The sequence below is a fragment of the Rhea americana genome, unplaced genomic scaffold (genome assembly GCF_003343005.1).
Source record: "Rhea americana isolate MKP2758 unplaced genomic scaffold, rheAme1 scaffold_94, whole genome shotgun sequence".
Classification (NCBI taxonomy): Eukaryota; Metazoa; Chordata; class Aves; order Rheiformes; family Rheidae; genus Rhea; species Rhea americana.
The window spans coordinates 2,079,575-2,095,400 of record NW_028187133.1 but is presented as its reverse complement, the minus strand read 5'-3'; the positions used below and the strand labels follow the sequence as shown (position 1 = coordinate 2,095,400).

Here is a 15,826-nt window from a genome sequence, read left to right as displayed (position 1 = left end):
CCCCTGCAGCTGCAGAGGCCGGGAGGTCTGCAGAGTGTCAGTGAACCAGCAGCTGCAGAAACAGCTTTCTGATAGATAAAGCCCGTCAAATCTTACAAGCTGTCCGGTAAATAACTCAAATCCATTAAGGGTACCAAAAAAATATACTGTATAATCTATATACCCTCATTTACTTAAACTGGCCACCAAAATTATGTACAATTCCTTCTCTCGTGCTGCTTTCATTACACAGACAGCTTACCAGATTCGCTGTGTGCTTGAGTGGCACGTCTACCAGGATTATTTAAATACTCTCTGCAGTATCATGCTAGGCTGAGACATCARTTGTTCAAACAGAATTCCACCAATAGTTGTGATAGAGAGTACAGTATCATTTTTGGAAGACACAAAATACCTTATGTTGCTCAACTTGGGCTTTAACAGCCTCACTATCAGTTGGAGCAGCTTCCCAGTCTGATGCAGTTTTGTCCATTTTCTGTAACCACTGCATCACTGAGGTTGATTCTTCCTGAATATTTTGCATTTTTGTAAGCATACTTTCTAGTTCTGAAATCTTTTCCTTCAATAAAACTCCCAGATCTTCATAACTGTGATTTACATCAGACATGGCTTGTTGAACAGTTGACAGTTCTGTAAAAGGAAAGAYGAACAAAGACTGTGTGAGAAATTACAGGCCATTCAACATACGTAAAACTTCAGGCATTTCTAAACAATATTCTGAGTTACAATATAGTAATGTAACTCAAATTACTGTTTAGAAGCTCCTGAAGTCCACCAAATAGGAAGCCACCAAACATGTTACGCATTTGCGTATGTGGGTGGATGTTAAAAGGCTTCAAACTACATACATACTAATTAGAATTTTCTCACAGGTCATATCTTATATTAAAACAGCTGTGCCTGTATTTATAATACATACTGATTCAGAAACAAAGCCAGATTTTATCTGTCTTCAAAGTAAATATTGAAGATAGGTGTTTTTACGTAGAATTTTAGTATCATCTTATGAGTCAACATACGTATTTTGTGTAATTTTTCTTACATTTTATGTTTTCTTATTTTTCTTCTTATTTTTTACGTGAAGGTGATGTGAAATTTCACAGTCTTCTAGAGACCCTTCCATGTAGATTTGTAAATAACATTTAAAATATTCACTATATTTAACACCAGCTCACAAAGACAATTCCTTATCATATACTGAAATTTTTACTTCAGGGCTACTCACCTTTATTTTTCAGAAAATCCTGAGTACCTGGAGCTCCTCCTTCACCATTTAACATTGTTCCACCTATGGATTGAGACAGACTAAGCTCTATGTTTCATCAGGGCCTTTTCCCACCAAAGCTCAGTATTGTATTTCCTCTTTAAAACAGAACTTGTAGTTACGTAATTCTCCTTATAACATTAAAGCAGTATCTAAATGCTACACCTGTAATAGCAAATATTTATTTAAACTGTTTTATATATTTTAAGGTTGTTTTATGTTTTAAGCAGCTCCAGAGAACTAGTACCGTAAGTGGAGCTACACATGCATATGTATATACATCCTTTGGGGGTGTGCACATGCACCATATATGCGCGCACATATGCCTGACATAAGCAGTCTTATTGCTTATATGCTACGCTGAATAAATGACTAYAGTGGACGAAGGTCTGTACCTTAGCTGTGAGGCCTGCTCGTGTCCGGATGGCTCACACCACTTTCCTCCTCTCCTCTAAAGTGAATCTCTTCCATACTGCTTATCGGGAACACGTTTTTTTTACCCGTGCTTGGGCACTGCCTGGGACAGTGCTAGTGGTGAGTGCCAAAACTATGAGGAGATTGCTAAACATCAACTGGCAAAAACGACCGAGCGGCCCAGCCCATTCTCTAGCACGTTTAGTAGGGTGGCAGTGGACACCAGAACCAGACACTGCTGACTTGAGACACCTTTCTCTCGCTGAGCAGTACCTTAGCTCTGCACAAAAGCCTCTTGATATCAATAGGGCAAATCACTTCCTATCTTGCCCTAAGCAAGATGTGTTCCAAAACAAGGATTGAAATGTGGAGCCTTCCTGATACACGTGAAGTCCCTGCTGCTACCCAGAAGCAGTCAATCACCAAGGAGCCTACTAATTTTAATAGCATTTCACAGCACTTGGAACCAGGCCTACGTGGGCTTTGTGAAAAGCAGGCAGACCTCAGAGTTGGGACGCAGAGCCGCTCCGCAGAGAGCGGCAGGGAGAGTCCCTTCCAGCTCTCCTACACAAACATATTCCCAGATGAGTAATTAATGGAGAAAGATTAACGGTTGCCTTGGAAAAAGCTGTGCATTTACCCCATAGTACCAGCTGGACAGTGAGGACCACATTACTGGCAGCTGGAGGATGGCAAGAGAAAATAAACGAGATAAGAACGGTCACAGCCCCAACCAGAACCTTGCAAATCTTCATGCTGTATTAGCTGGGCTCTGGTATTTATAACTGTGATTAAGTAATACACAGTACAACTCTTGTCTAGGAGAGTAAATACTCTAGTCTGGAAAATTACAGCTGCTCTTATAAGCTATTTATTTAATTCACTCATCTATTTGTATGTATAGGAGTAGAGAAAGGGGCAAAGGAAGGCGGGCAAAGGAAACAAACATCCTATGTAAGATTCCAAAATGTTCTTTAAAATTTGTATTTTAAATTCAATTAAAAATKAAAGCAGAAGCAGCTATTACGAAGAGATGTGAAAAAGAAAGTGCTCTACTCTTGCTAAATAGGTATCCTCAAGCAGTCTCCCTCCTCCCGCTGTCCTTTGCAGATGACCGATAAAGGCCAACATACTTGAACTGACTAGGTCAGGAAATAAATTCAAGGAGAATTGACTGAAGATATATTTATGGCCATTAAAACACCCTGAGTACCTCATGCCTTAACTTACAGCTTAAATGACATTAAACAGAATTATTGGTTTCTGTAAGACAAGTTAACATTTAAACACCATAGTAGAGAACATCAAGAAAATAGATTTGCTGTCTTTAAAATCAGATTACGGAAAAAAAGGAGTTAACTGAAGCTTCAGATTGGAAGTACCTTTTGGCTCAGGAAAGTCATACTGGGATATGGATTTGCTTCCCTTTCATGCTGTTGTTTCAACTAAAATATAGATTAGCACTAATTATGCTATTATACTAGGATCCTTATGTTATCCTGGATTCATGTTTGATGAACCATGTCCTCAAAACTCTTCTGACAAAAACTCCATGATTCTGTAAACAGTTATGTGCTTGCTTAACCTCACCAGAATATCTTGTGGCTATGAAAAAAGGAATTTCTGTTGCAGCAAAAGTGTGTGGGTTCACCAGTGTTTGCAAAATTGGGTCTKTATTTGTCCTACTTGCAGACTTGGCTGATATGTCAAGAATTGAAGAATGGAGTCATTTTCTCATTATCTGAAGTTTTCTGGAGTGCGGTGAAGAAGATTGTGATACTATTCATTTTGTACATAATATGGAAATTACATAAACATTAACACTATTTTGACTGTGTAAAGCAATTAGAATGTATACTGAGTTATGACAGCAGTTAGACATACCAGTTGAAATGAGAGTCACACCAAACAGTRGTTGGAACAGACATGGATAACTGACCTTTCATAAGCCGTAATATTCAGAAACCTGATCAACAGGTGAAATATTTTATTTTTGTCTTAAAGGTTTTAAAAACTCTTTAGGCTTTAGGTTTACCTGATCACACAAATGCATACCTGATTTTGCAGCTGCTCTTGATTTTGCAGGAGAAGTAACAGCAGTAATTAGATTGCATAACACTGTTCCTCTGCTATTCATTTTCTGTAGTTCAGGGGCTTTTAAAGTCCATTCATCTTTTAAATTCTGATTAAGAAAATTAATCAATTACTCATTACAAAACTGATTTCAGACTTAAAATATTTAGTGTAAAGAAAATAATGACCATGCTACTTGGGAATTACCTGTAGTACATTAAAACATGCAAAAGAAGTGKGAATGTAAATGCAAACTGCTACCTCCCCAGTCCCAACTACTGTGCAGTGTAGAATCATAAGTATTAGGCAGGCTCYATTAGCAAATGTGCATAATCACCATTTATAATCACTACTAATAAATACCTGCACACCTAAAAATAGAATGTATCTTGCCCTATTGCCTACAGAAAAAAAGAGAAGATTCTGCAAAAAAGCCCCACTGAATTAGTACACAGTCCATATTTCCTTATTCCATAAGGCTGTACTTTAATGTTATTAATAGATGCCCTACTTCCTTTAGCCATATTTCACTTCTCATATACAATAGCTTACCAGAGTATCTTCCAAAGGTTTCTTTAACTCCTCCGTATTCAGTGAGGGTCGTGCTGCTGGAATTCTTTCTGTTGTCTCTTTTATCCATTTCTTTAAAGATTCTACAAGGACCTCAAAAGTATCCATTTGTTTCTGACAAGATGATACATCCTCTTCTCTAGAGGAAAACAAGAGAAATTGAGCTCTGAATGTCAATATTCCTTCTGATAATTAAACCAAYATATATAATCTGTTTGATATTGCTCTTCCTGAATTCAGTGAGAGCCTCTCTTTGAAGAGAACAGACACAGATCTGTGAGTTCTCCATATAAGCAGAAAACATCCATCTTTATAACATTTTCGTAAAAGATGCACAGATGATTTATAAAGGAGATAGAGAACAAAGCTATTTTGTGCTTATCAATCAAGTGAAGATCATAAAGCAGACACCATCTGAGAGATACATCCTGTTCTCAAAGCACTTATTAAATCTATCTTGTAACTTGCCTATCTTCTACCTGAACAYGAATTGAACCCAAGGTGGTGTGTCAGGAGTGTTGATGAACTAAGTATACCCAGCCTTGGTCAAYAAAAGCAAAGACCATCTGAGAACTAATACTTCAAATCTCATCAGATCAACTCAGACTCAAGAAAGTCCATTGCTAGAACAAGTGGTGAAATAAGCACAAAGATAACTGTGAAAATGTATGTGATAAAAGCAATACAGAGATTAAAGAAACTTSCAAGAATCGCAACTGAATAAAAATTTCAGGCAGGGAAATTATGACAGTTCATATCTCTAACACACAGCATTTTGACATTTTGATAAAATAACTAGAAATCTGAAAACTGCTTCACTGGATCACTTTGGATTTTGAACAATCATTGCATATCACTGGCATAAATCAGGACCTATCTATCAATTCCTATGTAAGTCAGTTCCAGTCTGCTGTTTAAGCATGATGGTTACAGCTTGTGTTGTTAYTATGATTAACAAAGTATGACCAGGAAAGGTATCTACATCTCATGGTTTAATGACTTTTTATTATTTTGTTTTGCACGAAAGATATCTGAAAGAAAATTGTACAAACCTTAATGATGCAACTGGTTTGGAGACTACAGATAMACCAGAATCAGAAATAGTTTAGCCGATACATGGTCACAAAAACTGATTTTATGGAAATGACCAGAATTTGGAAAAATCTAGTTTTGCTGTACAGGTAACTGGTATGGAAGCTACAATAAATTCTTTAGTTTTCCTTTGCAGCCTGATTCCAAACATGACTTCAAAGCAACTTGCACAAGCAGCAATTTGCATTCTATCAGAGAAGAGCAAAAGTACATTTTCCTTAGAACTGACAGGACTCTTGCAAATGCGAAGTTGCACAGAGTGACTTGTCTTTAGACTAACGTTAGAACTCCTGACCCACTTACTATCAGGTAGACTATGCATAGTGGTATTTCCCAACAGAAGATCTATTTTATTAAAAAACTCTCTGSTCTGCAGTTATCTGCAATCTCTTGACGTTGCATGCAAGAGGACAGCAGTAATTGTCAACACACTGTATATTAGCCTAAAAGGTGGAAACATTTTAATAATTATTACTTACTTTTCCTTTAATGTCTCCTCTACCTCCCTGAATTTCTTTGACAAAGCATCCACTTTTTCTAGTACCAATGCTTTATCCCCAGGAAGAGCATGGAACGAAAGTTCTTCAAGAAGCTGCTGCAAAACTTCCAGATCTTTCTTATGCTGTGCCAGTTCTATACTAGCTTCCTGCAAAACAGAAATACATTCTTCATTTTAGACTTCACTATCGGTTGTTCAAAATTAAATCCTTGGTTTTAGCTAACCAACTGATGTCAGGAAACAAGCATGTCGTACTTATTGTTCAATCATTTAAATGAGTGAGAGAAGAAATGCAGAATATATATACAAATGGAATAGTACAGTACCTGCATATACTGAGACACTTCGCTAACATCCTTTCTTGGTGCCTCAGTCTCACTGAAAGCCTGGTTTTTCTCATCTAAAAACGTCTGAAGTTTTTCTGACAGACCTTCAAACAACTCCACTTTAGTCTTCAACTCCTCCATTTTCACAAGCTTCTCTTTATGCTTGTTACTTGCTTCAGAAAACCGCCCTGCAAGTTCACTCATTTTAGCTTGCAGTGAGGATGCAGTGGATGGATCTGCTGTTTCCATGAACTTCTTCACTTTTTCATTCATAGTGTTTATACTGCTTTGGCGACCTGCAATATCTTGCTCTAGCATCTGAAAGAAGCAAGAACTCTTCTGTAGTGCTTATAATTAAATTTTAAGAAGTGGAACTGGTCTACCATATGAAGCAACAAATCAGTGCAGCTAGTACATCAGTGTAATTTTACTTCTGCTACAGAAATCCTTATGAGCAGTTTCAATTCATATAATAGTTTTGAATTTTTTTAAGTGTTTTGAATCCACTGAAGGTGCCAAATTAAGACCTTAATTCTTTCTTGAAATCTGAATTATTAAGCAAGTTTTTCTTTCAGAGAATGCTACTTACAATGCTTTTACTAATGATATCCTGAATAGCAGCAGAATTCAAAGGCACTTGACCTTGTTCTTCAAGGCTCTTTTCAACACCTTCCATCCAATCGAGCATTTCATTCAAACCATCCTGCACACTTAGGGATCGTGTCAGAGTTATCTGGAGCTTCTCATTCCTTTCGTTCACGGACTTTGATAAATTGTCATATCTGTCCACAATGTCGTCTGATGGAGATAACCAGAAAATATATTTCAAATATTTCCTCTATTTCTCTTAAAACCATTGGGCCAAACTTTTAACTCATTAACTTAAGCTTTTAACTCATTTTATCAGTTCTTACCAGGTAAATGCCAGTTAAAAATTTCCTGTACGAGAATCGAGCAAGAACATCACTTTTTCCAGTAAAAACACAAAAACAAAGATCAAAATCTGTTCTAGCCAAAAAGCCAATACAACACATCAGTCAAGGGCGGTAAAGATGACCTCCAGCTTACAACTGTGCTTCCCAGGTTTTAGGAGCTGGTTCCCAGGCAGCTCTAACTTTCAACAGCTGTTGTCTGATCCCAAGAAATAAGGTAGCAGCTGGACATTCAGACAGCTCTTCTCCAGCTCTGCCTCTTGTGTTGTTGTTAGAGCTGAATGGTACTTCCAGATGGTTCTTCATTAGCCCTTCAACACATCCCTCCGCCCCAGGATAAACCTCTAAAGTTACAGATAGTCAAAATCCACTACCCAAGGAACCCAAATCTACACACCATATAGGAGTTTCTAGCCTCTTCTGTATCACTTYTTGTGGCCCATCCTGCTGGCTGTGTAGCACTGCTTCTTAATCAGCACTTTTATGCCTTGTCCCTGCATTTTTGTGTCATATGTATTAAAACATACATGATAATTCTAGCTAGACTAGTTCACAGTTTAATGTACTTCACTACAGAAATTCTTCTGAAAAAGAGAGGATACTTTTCTTTCTTAATTTCATTACATTTTCACAACTGTAACACCTTTTGTTACTCTAACTAATTTCACTTCCTTCTTATTTTACCTGCCAAATAGGTTTAAAAATGAAATTGCCTTGATCCTTTCTTCAGATGCTCTGAATATAGTTCATCTCAGCCCAAATACGGATAAAACAGATGAGCTGGGAAAACTTGACTGGCTATGTCTGTCAGGATTGAAATAAAATTACATGGGCAGAGCTGGTCTTATCCTGAGGCAGGGAAACGAAGTAGATGACCTCCTATGGCCAATTAAAATTCCCCAAAGAGCAAGTAGGTCACAGCACACTTACTACACATTAAATGTTAATAAAACAGTAAGCGTAATTAGATACAAAATGCTTGTTATCCTACACAAAAAATAAAGAAATATGACAGAACAGAAGTTAAATATATCCCATTTCATCTGTAGTGCCCTTGCATATCGATATCCTTTCCCCTCCCTTCCCTGCCTCTATTCTGGAGCCAAACATTGTTTCCAAAGCATTAGGAGGAATCTTACTGAATCTGATTCTGAACTGGGATCTGAATCTTAGACAAGACTTACTGATCTGGGAGAATAAAATTTGGGGGAATTGAAGTGAGTGGGAATTTCTTTAATTTATCTGAGACTGAGGCTCTATAAAGTAGCTATGCATCACAGAAGATTCTGTTAATCAGCACATGGTCATAGCCTTAAAGAAGACTTTTGAGAAATTTAAGTAAGAGATAAAGATAAGAGAAGCTGTCCTGAGGCGTTCCCACACTTGGAAGCCATGACAGTGAGTTCTGCAAAAAAAAAAAAAGAAAAAAGAAAAAAGAAAAAAAGAAAAGGGGCGTCACTGCTTTCTACTATCTCAATCTGCCTTAGGTGAGAATATGAAGGACAAGAGGGGAAATGCCTCCAGACTGTCTTACTGCCTCAGAAATCACAACATAAAGAGAACGTACATGAGGGGAATGGCAGCYGCTGTTGCTGCTTCAACACTAGGCCTGTGCTGCTACACTTAAACAAAAATATAGCACAGATAGGGAGGGTAAGTGGTAATGAGAAGCCTTGTAAAGAGCATACGTCTGCACATCCAGCTCTTTCTCCTGTCTTTATGTTTACCAACATGTTCTAATTATCTACTATTCCTTGTTTACCATAGGAATTATATCATCTGATATAACTCAGTTCAGTTAAATCATCATCTTCTGTTTAGTTAAATCATCATCTTCCGCAGCATCCTCCTCCTACTCCTCCCTTTATAGAGAAATAACTTTTCATTCATCAAATCAGCTGAATTTAATCAACAATTACCAATGTGCTCTTTTGTAATAGAAGTTTCTGGGTTTGAAAATACTTATTTTGCTCCTGTATCTTCTGTGTAACAGAGTACTTTATTAAAAAGAAGGTACTAGCTCATTTTTAACCTAATACTGATGAACATGATTCAAACTATGACAATTGTATTCTGACACTGTAAAGGTTTTAACCTAATTTGAATCGAAGCATGTTTTTAAGGTTATGTTATTCAGGAGTAGAGCTTACATCTGCAAGAATGAATGAAATGGGAACTGTCATTGCCCCCCACTCTTCCTCCAAGAAAAAGTGTTTTCAATTTGTTTAATATCAAGTTGTTTATAGTTGCAAGACTACAAGTATGTTTAGGATACCAATCTGTATTCCATGTACCTTCTACGGAGTTTCATCACTGACTTCAAAGATGCAAACCCACAACTGATTTATCTTGTTGCTCTGCAAGTTACTTAAGGGACAGCAATAAGAGATAGTAGTGTTATATACATACAGAATTTTCAGGTTTCCGACTGTGGTGAATGTTATGCTGTAATACTTCCMTCATCCATAGTAAAACTGATAGGAGAGCTTCTTGAAGTCAGGAGGAAATAATTTCCTGGCTAAGCAAACTTGAAATAATTAGTTGGAAAGCAATAGCTGGAGTCATATTCCTTGATTCTGAACATGTGCATACCCACTGGAGAATTTATGTTCCTCAGCAAGTCACTAATCCTGACATACTCATTTGTAACATGCAAATTAAGCAAATTAATTCTGAAAAAATGTCAAAAATAATGACAATTAAGTGAAGAGCCTATTATCAAATGTGGGAGACAGACCAACAATAAAGTGTTGTAATAGCTTATGACTCAACAAAACATAGATCTGAACAGTGACATGGAAACGTGGGAACTCTGTATTTTGTCCCCTCCAGTGCTTGGATGTAGACACAGGTGATAAAAGCAGGTATTAAGATAAGTGAACATTTTACCCAGTGTTTTCTGGATCTTTTCTTTGTCTGGTATCAACTCCCCCCTTGTATCCAGAAGCACTTCAGCAGCTTTTTTCAGTTTTTCTACAGCAATTTGGTGATTAGACACTTGTCCCTGAAGAACCTGTAAAATTCCATAATTATCAATTATACTCTTCTATACAGCTAAAAATTACACATGCAGGGCTTGCGATAAACCGTACAGCCTAAACTTAGTGCTGGGAATAAACTAACTCAATTTGTGACCTCTCTATAAAAGAAAAATCTTCACCACTGGCTATGACTACTACCCTTTGCCTTCTGGCCTTTGTTTTATTTTATTCGCTGTCTTATTTATCTTCTGTTTTACTTCTCTGACTCACAGACTTCTGGCACGGAACTTGAAAATGTGTCTTTTGATTAATTTTTTTTAAGACCATTTGTACTAATTAATCTGTTATCTAAAAGAAAAACAAACATATTTTTCAACTCAGCATCCAGGAACAATTCCAGGAGAAAAATATACAGTGATCAGCAGTGATGACGCTGATACCACAGTGTATTACCATGAAACACGATGATCACCTTCACAGTTTCAAGCACCTCCTGGAGCTGGTGACACCGAATTTTGGCTAGGTTTATCTATTTAGTCAAGGAACACAGATTTAGAGACTATCCCAGCCAGGACTCTCTCCAGCTCCAAGAGAGAGACACAGGAGGGCTGATCAACTTCTGAAAGTGGCTTTCTCTCTCCACTGACTAYAGCAATACTTTAAAGTGGCTAGCTTCTAAATTATTTTAACCCTGTGCTACTGCATACGATTTGACTTGATTCACTTGATCTTTACAGAAGTCCCAAATGAAGGGACCCCTCACTTTTTCCTGATAAATGCTACTTATGCTATGCGCGTACATTACAGCGGGTAACTACCCTGCTAGGGCAGAGAAGTCATACTCATATCCAAAGCACAGTAATAGGCCAGAACACAGTATGTCTTGCCACCCTAAAATAGCATGTCTTCRTATCCCTCGCTATTAGACAAAATAAAACTCAAACCTGAAGAGGATTTCTCCTTACATTAAATAATACTGYACTTGCACAAAAAAAGATACATAGCAGAAAACCTTGTATGCTGACAGAAAGCAAACAAGGTTATGCTGGAGGCTCTGAAGAATATTCTGAAGAACAGTTAATCCCTATAAAAAGATTAGACACCATCAYGCTGCCAAGGTCAGTCCTAGCTGGATTATTAACTGCATGTGCCGGCTACAAGGGACAGCTTTAACTTGCAACACCTGACTTCTTCAGAAATGCTCTTTGTTTTGCTTCCATTAATTGGCTTTCATTCTTCAGCCTCCTGTTTCTTCTTTTCCTTTGAATCTTTTGATGCTTTGCATCCTCTCCCTTCTTCCCAGCTCATACTCACTGAGTGCTCTTTTGTGTGGCAAGTAATCCCTGTAGGCGTTTCATAAAAGAGCCACAGTATTCACTCCTTTTGTGTTACTTGCATGAAAATTGGCATTATACAGGATATAATTCATTTTGGCATCAGGAACGAAAAGTTTAAATAACAGCTTCAGATTGTAATTGGTGTTATTCCTACTTTCTACCGCCTAGAAGCACAAATGCAGCTAAACTGTTCCAAAGCTAAGAGTTCAAAATTTACACTTCTATTTATAAAAGAAAAACTAATTTTCTTAAGTCTTGTAAAATTGCAGTGATTTATTTTGGTAGTCTGATCTGTCATGTACCAAAGTGGTGGGCAGGTCCAGCAGCAGATTTTAAGGATACGTTGTGGGGATGTACGTTTCTTCTAAGAGAAAGGTTTAAAGTACTCACCTATCATTTGTCAAACCACCAGACACATACACAGACACCTCAAGTACCATAGACAAAACAGTGAGGTAATGCCTAACCGATTACCTTGCCCACTGAAAAATAAATGAAGAAACTTGCACTTTGATTACAATATAGATGACTGAATGTATTTATGAAAATGTAAGAGCCAGTTCAAAGACGATAGTCCTCATGAAACTTTATACAAATMACCTTATACTTGGATTCCTAAAGCTTTCTGCAAACTTACTTACATTCGGTGCACCTAACCAGTGTTTTATCTGGACAAGCTCCATCACAATCCTGTCTTGTCTGCACTAGGATTTACATAAAGTTGTGAGTCACCCCTTCAAGGAAAAAAATATATATATATATAATTTTTCTATAGAGGGCAAATTATGTTATGTTCACTCTCTGCAGAGCATCTGGTCCTGGATGACTGCAGCAGGCTAACAGATTAATCAAATCTCAGAGCTGATGCAGTATAATTCCTTACAAAATGCATCACAGCAGAATAAAAATGTGAATAGAAAAAAACAGACTCACAGACAACAACAAATCATCTTCTCAGACACAAGCCCTATCCTGTCATCAAATTGTAAACATCAAATCCTTTCCTAGTTCTCAAACTTTCCAGATTGCCATAGGATTTCCAAACCCTATCATTTGCTAAGCGATATGAAATGTATTTTGCTTTCACAATACTAATAGCAACTTGGTGCCCCATTAAATTTCCACCATAAGGCTTTTCAGATAATACCTGAGGCAGCTGAATCTGAGGACTAACAGTTACATGCACACAGACAAGGCAAGAATTTGGCCTTTATCTGCCCGGATTACATTACATTATCTTGGTTTTCAGACAAAAAGCAATTCCATTTAGAACACAGTACTTCTGTTTTTTAAAGCTTTTTACCTTGGTTTCTTCTAGTTGTCTTTGGAGATTTTGGGGATCCACTGCAATTGGCTCAGACAGTTGTTTGTTCACAGCTATTTCAGAGGCCTGGAGACCTGACGAAAGTCCAGACGAGGCATCTTCRTAATGCTGGTATTTATCTGCCAGGTCTTTAAGGTTATTTCCAAGGATGCTACACTAAAGGAGTAGAAAACAAACAAACAAATATCCAGGCATTAAATTGTGTGTTGTATTTCATAACAATGTCACAATCACCCTTTCATTTCCTGAAACACTGTATGATTTTTTCTTGTCATCATTCCATTAACTAGTTTCTTGACTAACCCAAGACTGCTAGATAGTCTAGACAGATCTACCTAGTTTGTGTTTCTCAACCATGACTTATAATCAATTCACCGATGTAGTCAGGAAACTGGAATCTAACCCTTTGTAATGAGTAGGAAAAGCTTTAAGATGACTGACAAAAAGTCAGYTATGTTTCCCCAACATAAAGACTCTGTGAGCATGTCTGCACTCTGAAACCAACAATATAGATGATGGAARCTAGAAATTTTCCCCTAAAAAGACCTTTCTATGTTCATTGAAATATACACAGCAGATTCTGATTTCCAAAAATATCTTATGTGAATAGCAAACCCAGAGASGTTCGGAGCAGTAAGGCACATCCGCTTTGTCTTTTAAGAATTCAACACTGTGACTGACCAAGATCCTATTGGTCTTGCACACTAGCATGCTCCAAAACATACACCATGAATGATGACACAAAAATGTCAGTTGAAACTYTTTCAGTCTCTTTGGAGATGGTTTCACAGCCAAAATCTTCTCACTGTATCAAGTCATAATATTTATCAATAGTTACTTTAAATATTTATATTCTGAAGCTTAAATACACTGTATTTTAAATTTAATATTTACATTTGGTACTTGGTCTCCATCTAGTGGACAAACACAGAAAGCACTCATTGACATAACTAGCTAAAAACTGATTTAAGATTCCTTTCGAAAATTTAGAATAAATTAAGATTCCTGCAAATTCGCATGTGTGTGTGCAAATACACCTATTTATATAAAAACAGTATTTTGTTAGAAGCAAAAAAATTTTACAAAAGGAAAAAAGTTACCACCAACAAATTATAAACCCAAAACTTGGAAGATCTCACTTTWTAAAAGTCTCTCTCCTTTAAATTCTTAATAAGGCTCAGTTTAATACAAAGAGTCCTCTTTTCTTTGGTTTTGCTCTTGCACGTATAGAGTCAGATATTCAAAGCATCTCTATTATGTCTGTGCTAATTGTATACATGCAAAAGGTTGCATCTGGCAAGTTGATCAATGCAAGATCACAAATCAAGCTGCTGGTGTAGGATTTTCACATGCATAAAAATGAAGCTCTTTAAAAATCTTGCAATGAAATGTTTACATTCATGCTCCAGCTAATACAATAAACCAGTTGTTACAAGAAATCCAACACAGTGAAGCTTTTAGCTTCGCTCTTTGTACAAGTTAAGTGAGRAAATGAAAATGAGCTTCTCTAAATTGAAAGTCTTCTCCACAAATCTTTCAAGAGAAGAGGTTTTAATTTGGTGTTATAATTCAGGGATCAGATCCATGACTTCACAGAGTTTATGCTTCTGAACATGGAGACCCTAAAGAGATGAAAATTCTCAGCCAAAGATGGCAACAACATACTGGTGGCCACTGAAGCTCTGCTAATGAGTCTGAACCTATGATCTTACAGAATTATGAGATGCCTGAGTCAAGCATACTGATAGTAAGTCTCTCTTAAATGGGTCTGTTTGTAACTACATATTGCCATGAAAGTTTCCACTTCCAGACATTTATCAGTGTTGAACAACTTTAAAAAAAAAAAAAAAGAGAAAAAACAGCTGAAGAGTCAGCATGGGAAGCAAGCTGGTTATGCTAGCCTAGTTCTACCAGACAGATCCTGTCCATGAAACTGGCATGTAGACTTATCAATTATCTTCCCTCTCTAAGATACACAGAGGATTTTCAACTACTGTTTTCCCATCATTAATAAGAGATTAATACCAGACTGTTAGGGATAACAAGTCTGTTTGGCACAGTAATGGGAACGAATTATTCTTCTCAAATTGGTAGGTTCTTACCTGGTCATCACTGAAATTTTGAATGTTAATCTTGGTGTAATCTCCCTCTTACTATATTCAATTCATTTTTAAGGAGACAAATAAATAAGCAGTTGTGGAAAATGTTGCAAGGAAAATAAAGAAACATTATCAATCTAGACATATTACAATTTCTTTCCAACTCAAAATGCTACTCAGGCGCTTTGTACTGTCATAAACTCAGAGAGCTTAAGGCTAGAAGGGCCAAAGAGGTAATCTAGTCTGACCTCCTATGTAACACAAGCTATAAAATTTCATTCATTCAGCCRTTAGTTAGTCCTATACTTGACTAAAGCAGATCTTCTAGAAAAGCATCTCATTCTGCTGTCTAACTTTAAGAAACAGAGAATTTACAACTTCCCACAGTAATTTGCTTCATCCGTTTGCCCTATCAATTACAGTAGTCTTTCCCACTCYGTGGTAAATAAAACTTACCTTAGTATAGAGAGATTTGAAGCGATCTGAAGCACTATCCAGTTTATTCTGCACTTCCATATAAGTAGCCGAAGTATCAATACCATCTTTGTCAACCTTAACACCATCTCTTTTGCTACAAGACCTCGCAGCATCTAAAACTCTTTGTCCAGCAATTGTAATATACCGTAAATCACCTTTGTGAGATATAACATCTTCAGAGAAACTCTTTTGCCTTTTCAGTTTGATCATAATACCACTGAAGTCAGAAGCACCAGCCTCCAAATTACCAAGTTCTTGTTCTGACTGCTGCAGCCAGGTTTCAAATTCACTGTAGTCTGCATCGAATTTCTCAAGTTCTTCCCTCAGGGAATGAGTTAACTTCATCTTCCTTTCTGATTCTGCTAAAGCAGTCTCATATTGAGCCTTCAGCTCTTTCATGTTCCTTTGCATCTTGTCTTTTTCTTCAGGGGAAAGGTA

General features: G+C 37.1%; 1 protein-coding gene across 1 annotated transcript in view; it reads right to left on the bottom strand.

Annotated features, from left to right (window-relative positions):
- Positions 1 to 15,826, bottom strand: part of DST (dystonin) — a 300,486-nt gene that overhangs the window by 85,926 nt on the left and 198,734 nt on the right. The window contains exons 49-58 of the mRNA XM_085324897.1: positions 15,368 to 15,820; positions 12,792 to 12,968; positions 10,060 to 10,183; positions 6,828 to 7,036; positions 6,239 to 6,556; positions 5,893 to 6,059; positions 4,304 to 4,460; positions 3,734 to 3,860; positions 1,226 to 1,288; positions 395 to 630 (exon numbers count right to left, since the gene is read on the bottom strand). Coding sequence (XP_085181023.1) covers positions 395 to 630; positions 1,226 to 1,288; positions 3,734 to 3,860; positions 4,304 to 4,460; positions 5,893 to 6,059; positions 6,239 to 6,556; positions 6,828 to 7,036; positions 10,060 to 10,183; positions 12,792 to 12,968; positions 15,368 to 15,820 — 2,031 coding nt within the window. The remainder of the gene's footprint in view (positions 1 to 394; positions 631 to 1,225; positions 1,289 to 3,733; positions 3,861 to 4,303; positions 4,461 to 5,892; positions 6,060 to 6,238; positions 6,557 to 6,827; positions 7,037 to 10,059; positions 10,184 to 12,791; positions 12,969 to 15,367; positions 15,821 to 15,826) is intronic.